Here is a 23929-nt window from a genome sequence, read left to right on the forward strand (position 1 = left end):
AGTTTCAAATGAAGAGAGATAAAGAAAAACTATGTTGCTAGGCTCAGTTGTGCTTCTTCTACTGACAAGGGGAGGGGTGTTGACGATGCCAAGTTGTTCATTCAGAACACCCTGTACAAACATTTGGATAAGCCCAAGAAGCATGATAGTCTACTCTTCGCTGATTTTAGTTCTGCATTAAATACAGTCCAACCTTACCTTCTGGCTTTGAGACTGATTTCTGATTTTGATCTTTCTCATCAACTGGTTCTATGGATAGTGGGATTTTTTTTACACAAACAACACAGGGTAAACAGTAATTATTCTGATATTGTTGTCAAGCACTGGGTCCCCACAAGGCTGTTGCCTATCACCCCTGTTGTTTATCATGTACACTGACAGCTGCAGAAATACAGTCAGAACAGCTTCCTCATTAAGTTCAAGATTTCGGCCATTCTTTTCGGGTGGCATGACGCCATAATCCTCACCAGATGGAAAGTAGCCCGCAAATCATAACCCAATCAAATTTAGTCAAAAGATTTTCCAAACATTAAGATAGCTTTTCCTTATCCTTTCTTTCTTTCTATTCAATAAATTCACAAAGCTACCAGACAATACAACTTTACATTCCTAGATCTCTACTTATGTTGGATAAAACACACCATAATGTCAACCAATATTAACTTTTCTTCCAGCTTAAAATTTATTGTTATTATAACGCACCAGTCGAACTTTTTCCCAATTCTCGTTACGCACGTATCTCGGTAGAAGCAGCAGAATGTCTCAAACCCCACTTCCGCTTTAACCGAGACTAGCGCGCACTGCGCATGCGCTGACTAAATGACGAAATACCTTATTCCGACGAGAACACCACGTGAAAGCGGTACGACAAGGTTACAAGGGTTCACTTACAACTATTCTTGTAAAACATGTCGTGGCTATTTGGAATCGGTAAAAAAAGTCAGGATGATATACCCAGTATTCAGTTACCCCATCCTCCATCAGGAGGTGGAGGAGACGCAGCTGGAGCGGGGACAGCTTCGAGTGGTGGAGGTGGAGGAGGATTCTTCGGGGGGAAACAAATGGATGCGTATCACTTCGACTCCGCGGCTTTAGAACGCGCCGCTAAGGCTGCTCGAGAGCTTGAACAATCAAGTATGTAAATATATATAAATTTATTATAAACGTTAATTGAGTTAATCTGTTCAGATTCTGATGCAACGGTGTTGATCTACTACTATACTCTATTGCAGCAGACGATTTTCGAATATTAAAATAAAATTATTTTTTGTTCGAAGAAAGCATTTTGAAAAGATACCATCCCATCAGAAGAATCAAAGATTGATCTGCGCCGCAGACAACTTTAAATAATAATTCATAAAACCAACAAGTCTTTTATATTTTTATTCCCGTCAGAGCCAGCAGAATGATGCTTTCTACCATTTTCTGTTTTCATCCCCCTTCATCTCTCGCAGCCCTCGTATTATTTTGTCGTCTAAACTCTTGAATATTTTTAGAATTTCTGGTCTCGCGCAGACCACTTATTATTTCTGAGATCTCAAGTGTTTTGTACATGATATTAACATTCAATAGAAACTAATTTAGATGTTAGTCTGGTCTGACGCAGTCTGGTCAACCGTCATGTACATCAACCTCTTGTCATTTGAAATACTGTTTTTTAATTTTTAGATTTAATTTTATTTGGTAGGATATGCCAAGGAAGCATTGGACCTTACAAAACAACAAGAGGCCTCTAAACAGCTTGAGCTGCAAAAGCAAATAAAGGTAAATTAGTAACTATTGGTGAAAAAAATGTGAAACAGGGCTAACTAAACTATGCTAGTCTTTGTATTAGTAATTTTTCTTTTCTATTGAAATGCAGTCTGTTTCATAAACTGTTTGACAAACAGAATTAGCGACTCATTCAGGTGATGTCACCCACCTACTTAATGTACCCAAATCAACCAACCATTTTCCCAAAAGCCAATACCTAAGCAAAGGCAGTAAGTTTAGATATTAAAAGGGCAATCAAAAGATTGTTTTACGTTTTTCTATGAAAATGAAATCAGATATAGACATCACTATATTTTTTAAAGGGATTTCATGACTATAATAAAATGGTTTAGATCTATACTTTTAACAGGAGTATGAAGCACATATGGAACAGTTAAAAGTGGAACAAACAAGAGTACATCAGGAGGAACGCAGAAAAACCCTTGCAGAAGAGACAAAGCATCAGAATCAAAGAGCGCAGTACCAAGATCAACTAGCACGGAAACGCTATGATGAGCAGCTTGCGCAGCAGGTGAAAATAAAACAAAACACTTAGTTCTCACAACACCATAACTTAAATTTTTCTTTTTAGCTGGCATGTCTATGGAAATCATGCTGTTAAAACAATTATTAATATAATTTTAGTTTATTCCTTGTTGCTCATTTGAGGAGTATAGGGCCAGAACAAATTATTAACATACACTAGTTTAAAGCTTATTGCTTCTGTTTTTGTGATTCTCAAAAACCTATTTGTACTAACTGGTCAGGAGAAGAAACCAGTGATTAACAAGCAGCATATGAAGTGATGTCAAAGTATTTTATGCATTGTGCTTAATTAAAAAATGCATATTGACAGAGTTTACAGAATACTACTTTACGTATATGCTTTTGTTCCTTTAGTTTTAGTTTATTCCTTGTTGCTCCTTTGAGGAGCATAGTGCGCAACAACACCTTGCCAGCGGACCCGGTTTTGGGCAGCCCCCTTCAGTTGAGCCCAGGTGGTTCCGATATCCTTTGCCTCGCTCTTTACTGTTCTTTTTCGTCTGCTTCGATCTTCCAACTCTCCTCTTCCCCTGAGGGTTCCAGTCAAGTGACTGCTTGGCAATGGTGTCAGCTGGTTTGCTCAAGGTGTGTCCTTTCCAGCCCCATTTCCGCTTTTAGAGGTCTTGGCTAGTGGCATTCTGGTTGGTTCTTTTTCCACAGGATGCTGTTGGAGATCTTTTCAGGTCATCTTATTCCCAGAATATGGCGTAGGCATCGGTTGGTAAAGGTCTGGAGCTTCTTGTCGATGGTATTTGTCACTCTGCAGGTTTCAGAACCCTACAGTACAGTACTTTCACTTTGATGTTGAAATGCGAGTCTTACTGCTGAAGGATAATGCTTGAGAGTTTCAGATGGGGCATAGGGTGTTGAAAGCATGCCTGGCTTTGTTGATACGGCTCCACAGTCCTTGACAATGCTCCCCAGATACATGAAGCGGTCTGTTTTGGCAAAACCGTAACAATGCAGAAAAAAGAGATTGCTGGATGGACATTTTTACGAGGATGCTTTTGTGGTTACATATAAAAATTATTTTTGTCTTCTCCTTTTAATCATTTTACTTCCTCTAATTACTTTTTAGAGAGATAAAGCAAATCAGCCACCAGGGTTTTGATATTTTTTTCCTTATTTAAGTATGATTTATGATGCAGAAATAAGCTACATAATTGATACTTGCAGTGTTGAAATCCTGAACAGGCTCGTATGCAGGAAGAAAATCTCCGCAAGCAGGAGGAATCTGTAAGGAAACAAGAGGCAGAGCGATTAGGTAACCAACCTTGTTTAGAAAATCTTGGTGTTTAGATGTTCTCTCTGTTTGCCTTTCCACATTCAACTTAGTCCAGATTTTGCTTAAACATACAGAATTTAAAATTAGCTACAGTGTTCTGTATTGCTATCAACCATTTGACAGTAAGCATGTGGCAATAAACGTGATTGAATGTAAATAATCTTGTAACATTACTTTACATAAGTAAAAGTCAACAAGGTTTTCAAAATACCTCTAAATTCTTGTTACAGACTGTAAAATATTTTATTTATTTAATTTAATTTTTTTTTTTTTTAGTGTTTGTTTCACTAAAGATTCAATTTATTGGTTAAAGCCACCATGGAACGAGAAGCAGCACTCCGTCATAAGAACGAGGTGAGCAGGCTTGAAGCAAAGTATCGAGCAAAAGCAAAAGCTGACAGGGAAAATCAAGATCTCATACGGGAAAACATTAAGCTACAGGCATCGGAAAAACGAAAGATGGTGCTTGAATCAATTACGTGAGTAGTGTTTAAGATAGAAGAGGTAAAAACATTGATGGATTTTTTTTAAAAATACGAAATACGAAAATAAAATCCCCGTGCATAAGGAGTTAATAGTAAGGAAGACTGTTAGGTGTGTGTAAATGTGAAAAGAAGTGTGCAAAAACCATGTGTGATGGGACAGAATTTTTTTGCTTATTTGGGTGCTTAGTTTAGAGTGATGTATCAGGAAAAGCGCAACAGACTAATGCAGGTGAAAATAAATGTATTTTCCTATGAACTTAATGTGCTAACTATTTTGGTTTACCACACCAGGAGGGAATCGCTACTTAGTAGACACAATTGTTTCTTTTCACTTTTTCAGGACTGTAGGAGGTGTTCTAGGGAGTGGCTTTGATGCATTTATATCTAACTGGGATAAAGTAACAGCAACGGTATGTCTGACTCTTTTATAATTTTTCTTTAACAATAAAGGTTAATATGTATAGAGCCTAAAACTTTCGAATCAATAGATGTCTTTTTGATTGTTGTAAGAAAGAGCAGAATGTTATGTTTAAAACAAGGGCCAGCATTTTTTAATTCCATATTAATAATTATCAGGCATGGCCCAAGAGTTAAATGATTAATGATATCACTGTAGTGTGACAGGGCCTTTTTTTCTTTGTAAAAGCTGTTTTATTTACTAACTCCCTGTTAGTAATGTATGTTATACCCATACTTTTCATTTGCATATTCTAACATGTAACAGGCCTTAGGAATCACTCTGGTAGGTGCGGGTCTGTACTCTTCAAAATATGGACTTGGTCTTGCAGCCAAGTTTATAGAATCAAGGTTTGGCAAACCCTCCCTTGTCCGAGAGACTTCTCGTTTTACAGCTGTTGGAGCTTTAAAACATCCTATTCAGGTGAGTAAAACAATTTAATGTGATTGCTAGATTGTGTGTTGTGTGGGTGGTGAGAAATTATTCATGCTTGTGCACTAGCAAGTGCTGTAACAATTTTTAGTTTTTTCCTTATTAAAATTAACTTATTTGCTTAATTAATATCTTTCCTGTTATTTCAGACAATTAAGAATATGCAGCTGAAGCCAGAAGATACTCTTAAAGGAATAGTACTTAAGGTATGATCCATAAAGATGCAGCTTATGATCACACTCCACTTGTATAATTTTAGCACACGCACACTCACAGGTTGATAGTTCATTCATTCTACCTAATAATTAAATCGCCAAATGCTTACAATCTCATTCAAGTTGGAAATATTTTACCGTTGCCAGTAAGTTTGCTTCTATTTTGCCTGAAGGGCATGTATAATGCAAATTGCACATTTTGACGATCAACATTAGTGCAACGACTGAAAACTGTAAAGCAGAGGCATGTTAAAGGAAGAGATACTCATGCTGATGCTGATGCAGTCTTTCCCCAGCCCAGAGCAAATTGTTTAGTTCATCAGATTTTAATGTCAGTTTCGGGAAAATGGTGGTGATATGCCAGTTTCAGTAATATACGGCATAGGCATCTAATTTCATCTATTTAAAAAAAAAATTCCAAATCATACCTCACAGCAAATGCCTAGTGTTGAGTTGGTCTTAACCGGCAATTTTTTTTTTACTACATTTGTCAGCCTGAACTGGAAGAGAAATTGAGAGACGTTGCTATAGCAACAAGGAATACAAAAAGGAATAAAAGATTTTATCAGAACTTACTGGTGTATGGGCCACCTGGAACAGGAAAGACTATGTTTGTGAAGGTAATTATTTTTTAACTTGTTTTTTATAAACAGTTTATACCTCAAGAGATGGTTTGGAGTAATTTATGTAGGAGTTGGATGGAAAAAGACAAAGTACTATTTTCACGAAAAGAACTTAATTTACTTTTTGAGCTTTAGAAAACTAGTTGATTTATGCATGTTATATAAATTAGATACAGCTGATATCATTTTCTGCTTCAGAATGCAAAAGTGCAACAGTGTAAAACAGAGTTAGATAACATGTCTTGTTACAGAGCCTAGCCAGGCATTGTGGAATGGATTATGCTATCATGACTGGAGGAGACGTAGTACCTTTGGGAGAGACGGCTGTAACAGCAATTCATAAGGTGTTTGACTGGGCACAAACCAGCAGGAAAGGGTGAGTGACAGAAAACACCATGGCATATTCCATTGTTATTAGTAGTAATGATTTTGTACTCCACCTCACTTCTACATTCATATAAACTAAAATAGGAACACTGATGCCTTTTCCATAGTGTGACATCTCCTTTGGATGAACTACTTTTCCCATCCAACAACGAGAAAAAGTAAGTCTTACTTTTTGAATGCATTTAAATGTTTTTATGTTCCAGTGTCTTGCTGTTTGTTGATGAAGCTGATGCTTTTCTTAGAGACCATCACAAGGTAAGAATATTTACAAGAAAGGCAATAGAAAAAATTGAAATAATAACAAAATATTAAAAACATTATAGTTTGGGGTTTTTTTTCTTTCATGAAAACCAATCCCTCATTTATGCATCAGACCAGCATGCAGCTATGCTTTTACACATTTCATTTCCTTTATTATTGATGTTCTGTTGATTTTCTTGCATGGCATAAGGAACTGGTTAACTATAACACTAGTAGACAGCAAAAAAAAAACAAAAAATTAACAGTGTTTTGCTTTGTATGTACATGTCAGCTTAAACTGTTTTTATGGGATCAGTTTGTTTTACAAGTCTCAATACTTATTCTGACGTGCATTACTCGTTCTAGGAGCTGATCAGCGAGAACTTGCGACATGCCCTCAATGCATTCCTTTACAGAACAGGAGAACAATCTAAGAAGTCAGTTTATAATCATTCTGAAATACACATTTTTTGAACAGAAAGTTTCCTTACACTGCAGTGTAAATTACTTCCTTGAGAGTACTCAGTCTCAACATTTAACTTTGAAGAGTAATATCCATTGTACATTTGATGAAAACCTCTTGCATCATGCAAATTCAAAAGAAAAATGGTGTGCAACATGTAATATTTTTATAAATATTTTAATTATGTGTGTGTTATGCATGCTTGTGTTTATTTACAGAAGAAAAAAAGAGCATGAGAGCAATGTTTAAATTTTAACATCAGCGTGACAGTGATTGAATTTGGAATAATGGTGATAATTATTGAAGTGCATATTTACTGTTTCTCTGTTCCTCCTCTATCAGGTTTATGCTTGTGCTGGCCAGCAATCAGGCTGAGCAGTTTAACTCTGCGATCAATGATCGTTTGGATATGATGATAAAGTTTGACCATCCTGGGCTTGAAGAGCGTGAGAGAATGGTTCGCCAGTACTTTGAGGCATATGTTTTAAAACCAGCTTTAGAAAAAGGTAAAAAGACAATCATTCTAAATTGTAAGGAAAAAAATTGAGTCATAGGAGTTATTATCTGAAATTGTCAAATCGGTTATAAATAATTTTTTAAAAAAAAAAAGCTATATTTAGGTATGCATATAAAAATATACACACATAGAGTATGTCTGTATAGGTGTTAGTGTGGGGGATAAAACATGCATTTATCTCAGAATCTAGTTTTTCTCTGCACTATCACAGGCATCAGTGAAAGACCTAAACAAAACACAAAAAATCAACACAGGTAATTATTATAAAAATATTATATTGGGTAGTAAACCTCTACTTAGCATCATTTGTCAGATTTTGTTTTATTCATTTTCAGTTTGAAAGTTGAGCAGTTTGACTATGGGGCTAAATGTAAGCAAATTGCTGCCGTGACAGAGGGATTTTCAGGACGTGAAATTTCCAAGATGGCTTTGGCTTGGCAGGTAATTATCCTTGTCTTTTTTTTTTTAATTGCAGATCATTGTTGATAATATTAAATTCATGCACCTAATTCATTTTTGCTGTGGTGTCTTTGCTGACATCTTTGGTTTCGATGATTTGTTTGTAGTTTTTTATGTGCAACGCTTTGAGCTCACATTCACACAGGGAAAATCTGTATATAATAATAATGCAGTAATAGGGTTTGCTGTTTTTGTATAAAAAAAAAAAAAATCGCCCAAGGGGGAGAAAAGAACAGGGATGTCATGAGCAGGATCTGGTAACTTTTTGTACAACTGGAAGGGGGGCGGGGGGTTTCAGTGAAAATACATGTTGTTGATTATGTGTGGTGCTTATATGCTGAAGCCATAGGATTGATTCTTTTTAAGGTCCAGGCCTCCATTTCAGAAGATGGAACACTAACAGAGAAGAGGGTAGATGTTATAGTATATGAAGCACTTCAGCAGCACAAGGTAAAGATGGAATGGCATCAAAAAAGAGCGGAATTACATAAAAGCAGAAGTGAAGTGGACCCTCTTCCATCGTCTTTGCCTACACATTAGAAACTAGAGTGCTTACAGAAAATGATAATCAGATAGCAAATGAAGCATTTAAAGCAGCATAAGATAAAGATGAAATGACAGCATCATGAAAAACCAGCAAAATGAACAATAGCAGTCTATCTGAAGGTCTCTTGAAGGTTAAACATTTATTAATCTCAAGTATAGATGCTCATTTGTTTCTGTTATGTAAGCATATGGAATAATACATATTAATCATTTTTTATTATCATCAGAAGACAGTGTTTTCTTATTCACATCCCATTTCATTAATGTTTTTCATGATTCAAACAAAGCATTCATAATGTTTGTTACTGAGGCTGCTCTATGAGTAGAACAGATTTGAAAAAAGTGTGGACCCATGTTTGCGAGTCTTATTTTTAATGGACTGGCACTTTGGGAATCATATATAATACTGTGGTTTACTTTGATAGAGATTTGTTTAAAATGTGCCTCTATGGTCATTTTATTGTTGTTTGAGGAAAACAAATGCTCTGAGAAAGGTTGATAGTTTTACACAGCATTTTTGATGTTTGTGATAGTGTGCAAGAGATATACATCTGTATTGCAGTCATGTGTAGTTGTTTGTGAATGTTTTGAGGATAAATGCCATACATGGACACTTTTTTGGGTGTTCCTTAAGTTTCAGTTTTGAATTTTTCTAGTTTTAAAAGAGCTAAAATTTGCTTTGTAATAGGTAGATGCTTGTGAAAATGCATCATCCAGTATAATCACTATTGATCTTAGGTTTTCAAATTTCCATTTAAGTAAAACATAATACATATGAGGAAACGTAGCGTAAACTGTCATGTGAAATCATGTACATGTTGGGTAATATGTAGTCAGACAACTTTTCTTTTTTTTAATCAATCTGCATTTAGCCTTCTTTTGGATAATGTTAAAATCTCCACTGGACTATGTCCAAACCCTTTTGTTTCATTGCACAACTGTGAAGAGGCTGTGTATTAATCCCAGTTCATGCAATCATGTTTTGAATTTGCAAGTAGTGTGTTTGTGGGCATTGAGTGCATAAATTGTGACCTAATCATGTATCATATACATCAATTATATGCAAGATTTCAAACAGCAACCTCTTATTTTTTAAAAATACAGTATGATGTCAAAGTGCATAGGGAAAAAAGTGTTTCAAATGTTCACTTTTCATTCGTCCAGCACATCCACCCTATATTTCCTTCTAAAAGAAAGAAGTCGAAGAAGATATCTTTACTTTCAAGTGTGTGGAGGGTAACTGCAGTTTTCCACAAAGTTTACAATATGTATGTGACGAATGAGGCGGGGACAGGGATGGGCCTAACTCGCGCGAGAGGAAAGAGGACACTTCAGCTGGCTCGCTCACCCGACTTTCGCCCTCACACCCAGCTATTCGCACGCGTACGCAATGACAATCACACTCACCCGCGTGCACTAACACAACTAACAACACGGTTACGCAGCAAACAAATTATAATCACAAGAAAACAACAAAGTTGAATAATATGAGACAAACTATGGGTCTCTGAATAAACAATCTGACATCAAGACAAAGCCAAAAAAAAAAAGAAAACACTTTTTCTCCCAGCGCTTCGTGTCCGACGAACTTTTCCCCAGGCGCGTGCACCTCCCCAGTCTTGCACACAGCTGGGAGAACGGCAGTGTCCTCGCGACAGGCTGCCCCTCGACAACTAGTAGTGGACAGTCGCAGAATTGCCTTGGTACACTACTGGCGGAGATCCACGGGTCGCACACCGTTGCTCCAGGCGACGACGTTGGAGGCGAGTCTTCCGACGCACTGTCCCTAGCCCATTGACACTGCTGCTCCTCCGGTTGCCCCTGGCAACGGACAACAGCTGCAGTGGCGATCTCAGGCGACAGTGGTCCGGCTCCAGACGACCGAGACCCCAGGGACACATAGACACAGTAGTCGCTACCCCGGCGGTTGCCCCAGGCAACGGGTGGCAGAGCTGCTGTTGCGGTTCGGCGGTGTATCTCCTTGTCGCCTGCGAGAGCGGAGACTTCCTCTTCACTCTCCACGGTCCCAGACTGCAAGTACCAGCAAGAAGCGTTCACGTGGAACGGGCCTCCCTCAAGATAAAACTCGTAGTACCCCGCTTCCATAGGAAAAAATCCCCTAAGAAATGTTATGTCAACCTTTCGTTAAAAGTTTGTCTCGGATAGTGAAAAATTTCGGGAGCAACAGCCACGTGAACCACATATAAGCCTGGCCCACTTTCAGGGCGCTCGAGAGCCAGTTATGACATCTCCGGGCCCCTTGTACTTGTAATCGTAAATTATTTTCCCAGTAAATAATGTATGTTTACAATTCGAATCTCAATAAGAAGAAAAAAAATTGACAAGTTGACAGCCGTCGGGCCCGAAGGTACAAAAAAAGGCCAGACACTGGACAAGATTTTTCCTTTAACCTGTGGGGAAGTCACTGTACGTGTGCTCATGGAGGGGCGTACATAATTCCCCCCTCCCCTCCCGTCAATGACAAGTTTTTTTCAGGTGTTTAAATGCTCAGTTAACCACTGTTTTATATGTTTATGTAACGTAGCATCTGTTGTCAACAGTACGGCGTAACTTCAAAGTATTAGCGAGTCACGGCGTGGGAACCAAGTTTCTATTTCCTTTATTTCTTATGGAAAAATAAAGAAATAACTAAGTACACTTCTAGAGTGCAAAAAAAAAAAATATATATATGTATATATCTTGGGAGTGTAATAGATTATGTTGAGACAGGAAACTATATTTCGCATAATTGACTTCATATTCTTGTGCGGATTGATGGAGGAAATTGAGGTTTGTCTTTGGCCTGTTCACAAGTACATATCTCTTGGGAACCCAAGGCAATCTTATTATTATTTGTTGAAAGAATGAGTTACTGTCATCAATGCTTGAGTTGATAGGTACTCGTGATCGTGAGAGTCATTATAAAGAGACATGTTTTCACATTTCAAAATACAACAGTTAACAGTAATGACTTGATGATCTAATCAGTCCTTTACAAGTATTTAGCATGTTTTTGAAAATGGTTAGTCTTCACTGGACTATGGACATCTGCAAAAAAATAAAAGTCCAAACTCCGTTGTCCTGTTGCACAACAAATGTGCTTTACATACGAGTTATGTTCATGATCTAGTTCACAAAAACCAGCTTGTAATTTACAACTCACCTGATTGCAGGCATAGAGTACGTGTGTGTGTGCCAAGATCGCAATTTGACTTTGTATGAATCAATATTGATATATGCACGGTTTGAAGCAGTAATCATTTTTTAAAAAGTGTGCAATGTCAAAAGAGCACAGAAAAGGTATTTTTTAACTGCTTATCCAACACCTTCACCTCATACTTCTATAAAGAAGAGGATCAAAAGCAGACATCTTCACAGAAAATATTTGTGTTGCATGCATGTTATTCAGTGAACACTGGTTCACCACCGCTAGAACAAACACAATGATTTAAATGAGACAAGTGTATTTCCTTGTCTGTTTATTTAAATGAAGGCAGGCTGTCAAATATAGAGCTCATTGTTTGGACTCCTTTTCTAACTTACAACATTACAAATTCCTGGGAAGGTTTTTCTGAAGACATTTGGAAGGTAAATTAGTCTAGGAAAAAAGGTACAGAATTTCAGCCTTTACGATGTTTTTTTTTTCACCAAAGAGACTGGAGAGAAACAGACTATTTTCCCCCAATGATTTTATAACAAGACGTATAACGGTTGCTAAAGAGTGATGCAAAATACATTTTCAGTAGCTAAAAACTACTGCAAAATAACATGCATATTGAGGAGTTTACTACCAAAACAATGTGCAGTTTGATGCAGGTGCTTGACTAAACAACTGTCATTTTTCTAGGGGTGACAAAAAATTAATGCTTGTTACAACTAAACAGAAAAAGCTATCATTAAAATTACAGATAAACAAAAGGTAAAAAGAATGCTACATCCACTATGCTGCATTTCACCTTTTGTTCCATTTCTTTTCTTAAGTGAGCAATTTTTCTTTGAGAGCATTCAAATCATTTGGCTTGGTCTTTTCTTTATTAACTCTTCCCTAATAACTAACATGTCTTGAGCTTGTCAAAAGTGCTGCACAACAGTTGAAACAAAAACAAATCTCCATGGTTCTTAACAAAGCTATCAAGCAGGACAGTCAATCATTATGCACCAAATACCTCAGCTCTAAAGGTTACATGATCTAAGTTAAAATACTGATCAAAGCACAAAAAAAAAAAAAAAATTAAAAATAAATGTTCTGCCAAATGGTCTCAAAGCTAAACAACAAGTCTGAAATTTTATGCAGAGTATTCTGAAAAAAAAATCTTTTCTAGATTTTTTTTTTAATGTCACACATTTAGTGTTTAGCTGCAGCTTTGTTGTAATTCATCAACATCTTCTTCATCTCCCCAATAGCCAGGCCAGGATTAAGACCCTGAAACAAAAGAAAGATTCTAAGAAATATCTATAATGAGGTCAGAAATGGCTCATGTTTAACTATTTTGTCATAGTTTACTTTGCTTGGATGCTGGGCACAAGTATGATTCAGAATTTGTTCAGATTCAAATTACACCCATGATACCTTGGGGCATGTCTTAGTGCAATTCATGATAGTGTGGCAGCGGTAGACTGAGAATCCATCCTCCATCAAAGCCAGTCGCTCATTAGTATAGTCGTCACGGGAATCTATCATCCAACGATACGCCTGCATTAAGACAGCAGGTCCCAGGTATTTGTCTGAGTTCCACCAATAACTTGGACAGGATGTGCTACAGCAAGCACACAATATGCACTCATACAGACCATCCTGCAAGCAAAAAAAAAAGCATATTTTATTTGCTCTAAAGATGTTCTACCAAAGAATCTACTGCAGACCTATCATTATCAATTTGTGAGATAACATATCAAAAAATCTTTATGAAGCTTGAAAGGTTGATACTATCCCCTTCAAGTGACTTCCCTTAGTTGGGGTAGGCTGCCAGTTTCACAAGAATCAAACACAGCTAGAGAACCTGGACTTTGCAGATGACATTAGTCTCTTATCTCATCAGGCAACAATATGCACAAACCAAACTTTGTAAGCTAGCAGAGAAGACTGGCACAATAGAATGAAGACCGAAGTGATGAGAATCAAAAACAAGCAGGAACTCCCAATCCAAATTCAAGTAGAGAATATCCTGGAAACAGATCACTTCACGTATCTGGGGAACATTGTCCACAAGGATGGTGGAGCAGACGATGACATAAAAAGCTGCATAAACATGGACAGGCATGCTTTCAATAGCTTACTTCTCATCTGGAACTCACGAGCATTATCCTTCAGCAAGAAGACCTGCATCTTCAACACCAATGTGAAAGCAGTCCTACTGCATGGTTCTGAAACCTGCAGAGTGACAAATACCATCAACAAGAAGCTCCAGACCTTTACCAACCGATACCTACGCCATATTCTGGGAATAAGATGGCCTGAAAAGATCTCCAACAGCAGCCTATGGAAAAGAACTAACCAGAATGCCACTAGCGAAGACATCAAAAAGCTCAAATGGGGCTGGATAGGACACACTACGAGCAAACCAGCTGACACCATTGCCAAGCAGTCACTTTTCTGTAATTCTCAGGGGAAGAGGAAAGTTGGGAGAACAAATCAGACTTGGAAAAGAACAGTAGAAAGCGTGGCAAAGGACGTCAGAACCCCATGGGCCCAACTGAAGGGGGCTGCCCAAAACTAGGTCTGGTGGTGAGTGTTGTTGCGGCTCTATGTAGGAGTAACAAGGACTAAACTATGTTTACAACTGGTGACAGAGGGATGGCATGTATCTAAATCAATAAAGTCTTGAACGAGGCCCTTGTACCATTGGCCTTCATTAAGCTCACATTCATATTTAATTCTGTGACATTAACTGATGCTATATACTTTATGATGTATCTACATATATATATATAGATCATATATATTATTCATTTTCTTGAGTAATGTTTAACTGTTTTATAATATGGACTAGATACTTAAAATAAGATGAAGTAAATTTCAGATGTAGGTTAAAGATTTATATCAAAGGAGAATCAACTGAAAAACATAAAAAGGCTATATAGAAAACAAGCTACACAAATCTTTGCAGAAGTAACCAGAAAATTAAATTTATCCTGAAAGTTTGCAGATAATTAAGCAGAACACTGCAAATTGTCAAATTCATGACTTTTTTAAAACTTTCAAAACTCCTTGAGCCCTGTGCTATTAACTCAAATCTGTGCAGCAAAAGTCATATCAGCTTTTCTTTCAGCAACTGTGATTTTAAAATGTTTAAAATGATTAAGCTATAGACATTAGGTTCCTAAACATACAAAAAGAAATGAAGCCTATGGCTTTAAGGATAGATGCAATTTTGTGTGATTTTGCAGAGGGAAATGAAAGAAAAATCTTGTAAAATTAGTTGAACTGATTAATATACCTGTTACATTACCAGTTTTATAGTGGACTTGAAGTCAGTAACTGGTGATGCAAACTTTACCATTAGCACTATCTTTTACAAATTATTAGATTTTCAGGCACTGTCTAATGCACTGTGTAATGAGCACTTTTATGTTTTATTGTACTATTTCCTTTCCTGAAATCTATTCTCTTTGTTTTCAACTAGACAAAATGAACAGCCTTTCCATTAGTTAAAATGTTTATCAAGCAAAAATAGTCTATTCAACTGTTACTGCTATCATATAGTAATCATAGAAAGTTAATGTATGTGGCCAATATTTTGACTGACCTATGTACAATAAAAAGTTTTGAAGGCATTGATACATTTTCTTTGAGTTAGTACCAGTTCCTATCAGTAACTATACAAGCAGATTACACTTATATCTTGTAAGCAGTGTCAATTTATTAGCCAACAAAATGTTGTCACTTTATGTGGATCATTCCACATAATAATGGACTATGTTTTGTTAATTGAAAAGGTCTTGTGAAAACAGCTTTAAAATAGTGAAAAATATGATGCTGCTTCACTACCAGCACATGATTTTTTAGTTTTGATCATGTCTGTTTACTCCGCGTAAAGACAAATCACTCAAAACTGTTGAGCCTCATTGCACACCTAGTCATTATTAATGTGCCAAACCCTAACAATAATCCTGCTTTTAAGCAACAGAATTAAAGCAGAAAATTTTACAGGAGAAGAGTAAGACTGTTGGCTAGATTTAAGCACATTTACCAGGGAATCATCTATCTACTTGCATCTTAACAAGTCATTTTCTTCAAAACACTTAAAATTTGGCCAACAAGCCGTTAATTTGAAGCCAGTTTTCTTCAAAGTTAATGAGGATGACCAACTTACCAACTTGGCCCTGTCTTCCACAGATTGAAAGTACTGTTGCTTTCCAATGTCTTTTTCTGAGGCATCCTTCTTTTTCAGGTATGGCTCAATAGAGCGATACTGTGCATAAAAGTTGCTCATATCCTGTCCAGGCAAAAACAAAATTTGTCTACTTTGGCTGCACTTTAATGCTGTCGATGTTGGCATGCCCAGTTTTGTAGCATAGCCAGTACAGACATCAAGCTTTGTGATAAACCACAGCAACAAGAGTACAACAGATCTAAAGGGAAATAATTTATCTCTCATAATCTTCCAGGAAGACTTATTTTTCTAGCAGACACAACATAACAGCATTATTTTTAAGTCTTTTTTTTAAAACATGTATTTTACTATGCAGCCTGTTCTATCCTGAACTCTCTCTCATCCCTTTCAGTTGGTATTTAAATGAGCTTTCATTATAAGTTTAGCTTTGCACACATGCTGCTCTCACTAACATTAAGTATCAAGTTATACTTACTGGTACAAGGTCCTTAATCACATACATATGAGGTAGGGGATAAATCTTCACTGGCTTTCCAGCTTTTGAGTTGATTTTGCTAGAAAGAAGATAAACAAATTTCAATTCATTAACTGAAATATATCTTTAATCTATCAAAAACATATTTTAAGACTGACACCTACCTCCTCAGCATTAAAAGAAAAGAAATCAGTTAAAAATAGAAAAACACCACAGTTTATGAAAATACTGAGGTAGAGCATTCTAAATACTGAGACAGTATCGCATTACAAGATCCAATATGATGGCTAGATGGCTTCAACCAGAGCCAGCCAGGATCTACCCCTTAGTTTTGGATCAGTGATTACAACTCACTAGATGCAGGCCAATGTGTTGGTGCCATCAATGTTCATGGCGCATGAACCACAGATGCCCTCACGGCAAGATCTCCGAAAGGTCAAGGTAGCATCCTGCTCATTTTTTATCTTGATTAAAGCATCAAGAACCATTGGCCCACATCTGAAAACACAAACACTGATGTGAACAGCATGCAACTGATATGTCTACTTAAACAATGACAGCAGATCTCACCCAAGAGATTTTTAGGAAGTCTACTCAACTACAAAATAAGCTAGGACAATTACTGAAAGTTTTTACTAGTCCAATGATAGAATGAAGCATTGTGAAGACATCTAGAGAAACATATGTCTACTCACTGGTTCAAGTCTACTTCATAAGTCTGTACTCGAGGCTTGTCTCCAGGCTTATCAGGATCCTGTATGATTTAAATTTTAAGAAATGCTTAGCTTTCACTATGGTATCTCTCATCATAAAGACTTAAAATTAAAAATCATTACAATTAAATACTGACACTATTATTATAAAACAAATGGTAAAACAATGAAGCTAGGTAACCCTGCATTAAGAAATGTTATGATAGATAATGTAATGAAAAAGTGGCACCAGGAAAAAATGTGTAAATGTGATGCCACATTTTTAAATCACACAATACACTATGTTATTAGTACTATGCTTAATATAATGGGAAGATCAAAAGACCATAAATTTCAAAAAGCAAAGTGTGCTTTTAAAATCTGTGAAATATATTTTCAAAAATCATAAAACACGTCATACCCATCTGTAGATTTCAAACTTTTTAGGATTGGCTGCAGCCTTAGGGCTGGCTGCAGCTGCAGTTTGTGCACATCTAGCCTATAGGAAAAAAGAATTAAGAAATGTCATCCTTTACTAAACTAAAATAATAATACTATAGGAATTTGTATAGCGCCATATCCAGGGCCCTATGGACAGGATTACAGTGCTTTGAAAAAACACACACAAGCAGGCATATATGATGGCAACTATGACAACTTACATTGTACATCGCTCCATCACGCTAAAATGTGAGGATGCCTTCTATGCTTGTTATTTAAAGCACAAGCAATAGCGTTTGCATTGTGGAAAGCATATGATCTTGACATCGTGTTGACATATGATTGTCAACTGTCGTATGCTCGGGCAGTGTAATGGTTTCTAGCGGATAACTCTATCATCAATTTTCAGTTAAATTATACCTTCTACTACTAAGTACTGACAAATAAGCCTGCCTGTTTCCTTATTTATTTTGTTTTCTGCAAAACGAAAGAAAATAAAAGACGAAATCATAATAAGTGAAGCCAAGACGGCAGCCTTGAGGTTATTTTCATTTGACAGTTACGTAATCCCAAAGTCATAAAACAGTCAGAAAACTCTACCAGCTATTCATTTACTGAAATACAATGACGAATTACTTAAAGACACCTTTAACAGTACCATCATAAACAAATTTTCTGCAATGCAACTGTAAAGGAAGGCCAAGGACACTGTCAAAAGGTGACCCTTCAAAGCTACTGATGAATACTTTTAATTCGATGCTAAAATAATAAATTCTAAGAAACCTTCGAGAAATTTAAATATGAAAATTGGATGTGCACACATAAAACCGACAAGAACGTACCTGGAAAAGCTGAATCAAAGCTTTCTTCACAGGCGAAAACTTTCACCAGACAGCTTGACGCTGCCATATTAGCTTAGGTAACAGTCAGACATGCGCACAGTCGCTTTCCGGTATTGTGTACATGGCGGCATAAACAAACGCACGGATAGTAGGTATGGATATGTACAGACTGTTCATAGCATGATTGTAATAGATAACAAGTAACTTACTGCAATATTGATATACTTTATTTATAGGAGTTACTATTTAAATAATTACACCTGTAAACTTAATGTCTGCATCGTAGACTCTGGAAAAGGTGAGAAGTCGTTGTCATGCCCAAGCCTGTCGACTGTAGTCTGCAATGTGTAATACATTCTCGCATTCACCTTAGCCGTACGTTAGCCTCACAAGGAGTCAGGGACGGCAATTTGTAACTCTTCAGGGGACTTGGTCTGTAACCAAAGACGTCATACTACTGCTAAGGCGTTTAAAATTCAGCATCAGTTATGCTAAAACAAATTAACTTTCATCAAGGCACCGACAGAGGTATAGCGACCGTAACCTTGACTTGACGAGCCCGAATTTAAAGCAGAAGAAATGCTACTCAACCAACCCCAAAATCCGCTTTGAGTTAGGAAAACAACAAGAATCAAACTTTACGGAGATTTTAAGGCCTTAGCCGGAGGTAAATGTGCCGCCCTAGACACTGAAAATATTAAGGAAGTGCTACTTTCAAGATCGAGCTGAACTGGTGCAAGGGAAGAAAAGGAAGAAGAAACAACTCAGGATCACGGATTAGATCCTAGATTTTGTTTATCAATGTGAGGACTTCAGTCATCAAAGACAGATTGCCAGATTACAACTTTCATTCCTTTACTAAACCGATGGACTGAATTGTACAACACTTGTACAACTTCAAGCTGAGATTAGATGCCAGTGTCCATTAGTGTTAATCAGAAGGTGGGCGGGAAGAGTAAAAAAAAAATCAAACCAGTAATTTTAAGGGACATGAAAAAAATGTGATAGTATTTTATAAATGACAGACACTGCCCCCTTTCCCACACAAATGCTATTTTTTTGTTTTGTTTTTGCCATTTTTTAAAAGTTTTTCTTATATAGCTTTTGTGCCATGTAATATGATTTAGCTTGTGAATGTATTTATCACTTCTATCTGTGTCTTTTTTCTGTACTTGCTTTCCCTCTTTCACATGTAGATATATGGATTTATCTCTCCTTATGAATGGTTTTGTTAAGTTTTAAGCCTGGAGAAATCAGATTAAATTTTAATTTTTCCATTATTACCTTTGTAATAATGTAAGGAAAGCATATTTGTGGTGATTACTTCACTAGACCTTTCACTAATTATCAGATTATCTTAAGTGATGAAATGAAAACTGTATTGGACAAAAAAAAAAAAAAAAAAAAGGTACATACTGCTTATTTTTTTGTCCCCAGATTAAGTGGTGCAAAAGCTGCAGTCGTCTAAGGATATCCATTTATCTTCTTGATGGTAATGATAGCACTTCATGATGAGATTTCTTATAAGCCTCAAGGCTCTACTATAGGACTCTCCATGGAGAAAAGACTAGGTTATAGTAAGAATTGGAATGACTTTTCTGGTATTCTTTCTGCTCTTCCTTCATCACTTTCAGTCAGGCAGGAAACAGAAGATGAGAAATTGTTGAAGCAGAAGATGCAGAAGTTGGCTGGTCTGGATCGAAAATCTGACAAAATCAGGGATGTAGATGAAGATGGAGAACCTTCAAGTAGAGCACCAGCACCATCCAGAGTTCAGACCAAACTTGGTAACATTAAACCAGATCCTTTGCTAGCTATTACACCAGAAAAAGGAAATGCATTAATATCTTGTGCTGGCAATGAGGACCACACACAAGACAACACTGAAGAAGAAAGTGGAAGGAAAGAATTGTTGGAAGCAGCTAAAAGAAAACCTCGCGTGAGATTTGCACCTGGAACTCGAACCTCACCCCCATCTAAAGATTCCTCCAGTCAAGATCATATGAGCAGCGACAGTACCTGTAAGCATGATCTTGATGATAGGATTGATTCGAAAAGTGAGTTTGTCCAGGATAAACCTTACCATCCTGCTCAGTATGCAGACAGTAATAAGGAAAATGACATTGTTAATAAATCTCTTTCATCTCAGACATGTCAAAGATATTCAGCTCAAGTCAGAGGGGACGATGGAGCTTATGCACTGTCTGGCCAGGCTGACTTCAAAATTGATGGCATGGAAGATGCTGTCGATGCTAAGAAATCAGTTCATGCCAAAGTATTCAGGCATACATGTAGTACTGTTCATAGCTCTAAGGAGGATGAACAAACTGCTTTTGATTTAGAAGTAAAGGAGTTTCTGGAAGGTACATCTAAAGTAAAGGGACAGTATCAAGGGAAAGGATGTGTTAGAGGAAATAGTGCATCGCCTATTGAAATACTGGAGTCTTGTATCTCTGACAGGAGTTCATCACCACAGACATTAACATACAGCAGAACACCCAGAAGCCAAAGTAAATCCCCTGATCGATGCACACCTGCAGTCCAAGGAGGCTCAGAATTCATTGTATCCAGAGGGCATGATCGGCCACAAAAGAATATTTCAGTTGTCCGGGAAGCACCTTACCGTCCACCTGTCCGTGACTACATGTATCCATTTGACAGCAGTAATGGAAAAAAAGAATACCAGTATGATTCAACACTTGAAAATCCACTAGCCAAACCTGAGTTTAACTCTGCTCTGAAGATAAGTGAAAATTTGAAAAGTGTTAAGAATAAGCAAATAAACACCTGGGGGGAAGTTTCTAAAAGACTGAAAAAAAAGAAACACGAAATCCAGGAAAAGGTGAGGAATCTTTTTTCATCAAAACAGACCTTTGAAATGTACCATTTGAAATAGAGCTTAAGAAAATGTGTTCATCATTTTTTTTTTAAAGTTTCTTTTTAGTATGATGATAAATAATGGAAATGGTTTTGTTAACTTTCATGTCAGAGTATTGTGAAATTTATCTTGTGAAAATGTGTTCAAAGCATGTTACAGTACAGATAATAAGAAAAAACAAAACAGAAGAAAGTAAAATGAAATAACTTAAAAAAATTTCAAAATAAGTAAATTAGGAAAAAATAGTCATCTGAACAATATATGTAATTAATGATGTAACAAATATTTTGAAAAGTAGACTCTGATGTCATAAAAGCAGATGAAATATTTTTAAAGTACATCAGTTAATAAATGCCTTAATTGCCTTAGTTGACTATAAATATCATTGGTTAATGTTTCGTAAATATCGGGCATTTTGTAGCAAGAAACTGCTAATAATGTTTACTCGTATTTATGAGTTTAACATAAAAGCACCAGAGGAAACATCATTCTTTTTGTTTTTGGCAATTCAGAAGAAGTTGAAAAATGGGTAAATGGGATAACTTTCCTCAGAAATGGCTGCTCCCAGGAAATAATTATTGTGTTGTATTTAAGGACCTTCATCCAGAATAAATATGCAATGGAACATTGTTAAATCTTAATCTTTCGTTAGTCTTACTCATAGAGAATGACTGTGGAATAGATTTTATAATAGTCATATATGTCATGCAGGCATCATCACGTGTTAATGTTCAATCAACATCAGGGCTCTTCTCAGAGCTTGTGGACATTGAGGTACCACTACATGATATTACTCCTTACTGTGGAAAGGGAGAAAACTTTGCGTGCTATGATTACAAAAACAGCACCTGCAAAGGTAAGATTTGTGAATACTTTTCACAAAGTTTTTGACAGTTAAGTTTTAGATGGGGAAAAATTATGTTTACATCCACGTAAATTTGTGGAAACATTCATGACATCAACAGAATCACATGATTTAGTTATTAGTAATAGTATTATCATGTAAAGAAGAGTCAAAGACAGTATGTTCTTCTTTGGAATTTTCTACTTTTCTGCAGGCACGCCCGTTAGTGTAGTGGTTAAAAGACTCGCTTGTCATCCACTGCACTGGAATATGCTCTGTTCAGATTTCATTGGAACACTCTGTAACACCTGTTTACAAGGCTGGTCATGTGGGGGGGGGTGTTCTATGGGTACTCCAGTTTCCTCCCCAACTTCCTTTCCCTCACTGGTGTGAAATCATCTCCCAGTGGAAGCAATATCCTTCCAAAGCAAAGAATCTGTCTTTCTCAAAATTGGTGAATGATGAGAAAAGAATGCAAATTTAGCAGAAATGTGATGCATATGATATTCACCAAAAAAGGTTTGTGGCAGTGGACTATGTGCATAGGTTGAGTACACGACTGCCTGTGAATGTCAAAAGACTTGTGCATGAATTTTCTTTTGTATATTCAGGATATTGCTGTGTATCATAATTTGTTTTATATTTTATTATGATATACATGAGCTTTTTTTTTTTTGTGTGAGATAAAGATAAGATTTTCATTTTGGCATGTTACTTATGTCCTGTAAACATAAACACAGTATGGAAGTTTCTTAGAATTCCTTATTTAGGTAACAGTCTTCTCTTCTCGTCTTTTTTAGGCACAGCAGGTGAGAGAACCTGACATTATGGAGTTCTATTCCTCTGACTTTCAGCAAGAACTTGCCTGACCTGACATTGACTGGCATTGATCCAGTAACAGAAAGTCTTAGTACTGCCAACCCCATTCTGGCTTTTGACCTTTACAGACATAATAGAGTCTGGGAAGGCCTTGCTGATAACTGATGCTATTTGTTGCTTTATTTATTTAAATTTTCACTGTAATTACCTGACTTGATAGCTACTGGCAGATGATTATTGCTTTTTTGATATTGTCATAGTAAAATATATTTGTTCTTTATATTCATAATCTGCCATATTCTGATATGTTGACACTGATGAATTATAAAATTAAAAAATAACAAAACTTTGCTTTTGTGATTATAAACAAGGTTGAATTATTTTTGATATTTTAAAGCTGTTATTGAAAGCCTTTGTAAAAACAGATCTGTGACACTAGGAGAAAAGAAGATCAAGATTTTGTACATGTAAATATGACAAAAAGAAGGTATGCTTTGTATGTAAAGAGAGGATGTGGAGAAAGGGTGCAGTCTTTTGAAGACTTACTGTTTTAAGAGTTAACATTTCATTCAAGATTTTATTAATGTGAGTCAGGTTCCTCCTCTCTACCTTGGTATATATTAATGCAGGCAGTAAAGAATCTGTGACTTATCATTGCAGTCTTCTCATGCCAGGATGTCCAAAATTATTTTATGCATAGTCTACATATCTACCAACACATTATATGTAGCATATAGCCTGTTACTTAAGTTTGAAAGATGACTTCAAGTTTTGGCAGAAAATGATGATAAACAGAATAAAAAGGATGATACATAATAAAAAGAGAGAATCATTTACGTTTGCAACCACAATGTCAAGATTGGTGATTTTATCTGAAAAAACAAATGTTTTGAAAACTGAGCACACAAAGTCTGCAAGATTAAAATTTTAGACAAGAAATGTGGAGTAATTTTTTTTTCAGTTGCCAGCATGCTGTTGTTTATTATTTATGTGTATCACATCACATTAACACTGTTGGTCAAACCATTCCTCCCCTTCCAACCAATCCCTCCTTCCCCAAAAAAACCCAACCTAAATTTGTTTACAATAAAAAGAGAAGTGATGAAAGGCTCAGTTTTTAGATTTATAAAATAGTAAAAACTTATTGTGCTGTACATATTTTTTTCTGTAACTTTTTGTTACAATATGCAGGTGCCGTCC

General features: G+C 36.5%; 3 protein-coding genes across 3 annotated transcripts; 2 read left to right on the forward strand and 1 right to left on the reverse strand.

The window, feature by feature from the left end:
- Positions 1 to 803: 803 nt before the first annotated feature.
- Positions 804 to 9485, forward strand: LOC112556816 (ATPase family AAA domain-containing protein 3-like). Its single transcript, XM_025226183.1, has 15 exons — positions 804 to 1134; positions 1688 to 1764; positions 2123 to 2284; positions 3490 to 3559; positions 3894 to 4059; positions 4406 to 4475; positions 4790 to 4945; positions 5104 to 5160; positions 5664 to 5789; positions 6044 to 6168; positions 6383 to 6434; positions 6786 to 6856; positions 7225 to 7387; positions 7733 to 7840; positions 8225 to 9485. The coding sequence occupies exons 1-15, from the start codon at positions 909 to 911 to the stop codon at positions 8396 to 8398; spliced, it is 1803 nt and encodes a 600-aa protein (XP_025081968.1). The 5' UTR covers positions 804 to 908; the 3' UTR covers positions 8399 to 9485.
- A 2366-nt stretch (positions 9486 to 11851) lies between these two features.
- Positions 11852 to 22836, reverse strand: LOC112557127 (succinate dehydrogenase [ubiquinone] iron-sulfur subunit, mitochondrial-like). Its single transcript, XM_025226778.1, has 8 exons — positions 22730 to 22836; positions 17327 to 17399; positions 16909 to 16967; positions 16568 to 16711; positions 16214 to 16292; positions 15718 to 15840; positions 12975 to 13199; positions 11852 to 12827 (listed from the first exon to the last, which is right to left on the reverse strand). The coding sequence occupies exons 1-8, from the start codon at positions 22834 to 22836 to the stop codon at positions 12750 to 12752; spliced, it is 888 nt and encodes a 295-aa protein (XP_025082563.1). The 3' UTR covers positions 11852 to 12749.
- LOC112557126 lies at positions 18281 to 23668 on the forward strand. Its single transcript, XM_025226777.1, has 4 exons — positions 18281 to 18340; positions 19626 to 21030; positions 21778 to 21922; positions 22711 to 23668. The coding sequence occupies exons 2-4, from the start codon at positions 19678 to 19680 to the stop codon at positions 22731 to 22733; spliced, it is 1521 nt and encodes a 506-aa protein (XP_025082562.1). The 5' UTR covers positions 18281 to 18340; positions 19626 to 19677; the 3' UTR covers positions 22734 to 23668.
- Positions 23669 to 23929: the final 261 nt, after the last annotated feature.

The sequence above is a fragment of the Pomacea canaliculata genome, linkage group LG2 (genome assembly GCF_003073045.1).
Source record: "Pomacea canaliculata isolate SZHN2017 linkage group LG2, ASM307304v1, whole genome shotgun sequence".
Lineage (NCBI taxonomy): Eukaryota > Metazoa > Mollusca > Gastropoda > Architaenioglossa > Ampullariidae > Pomacea > Pomacea canaliculata.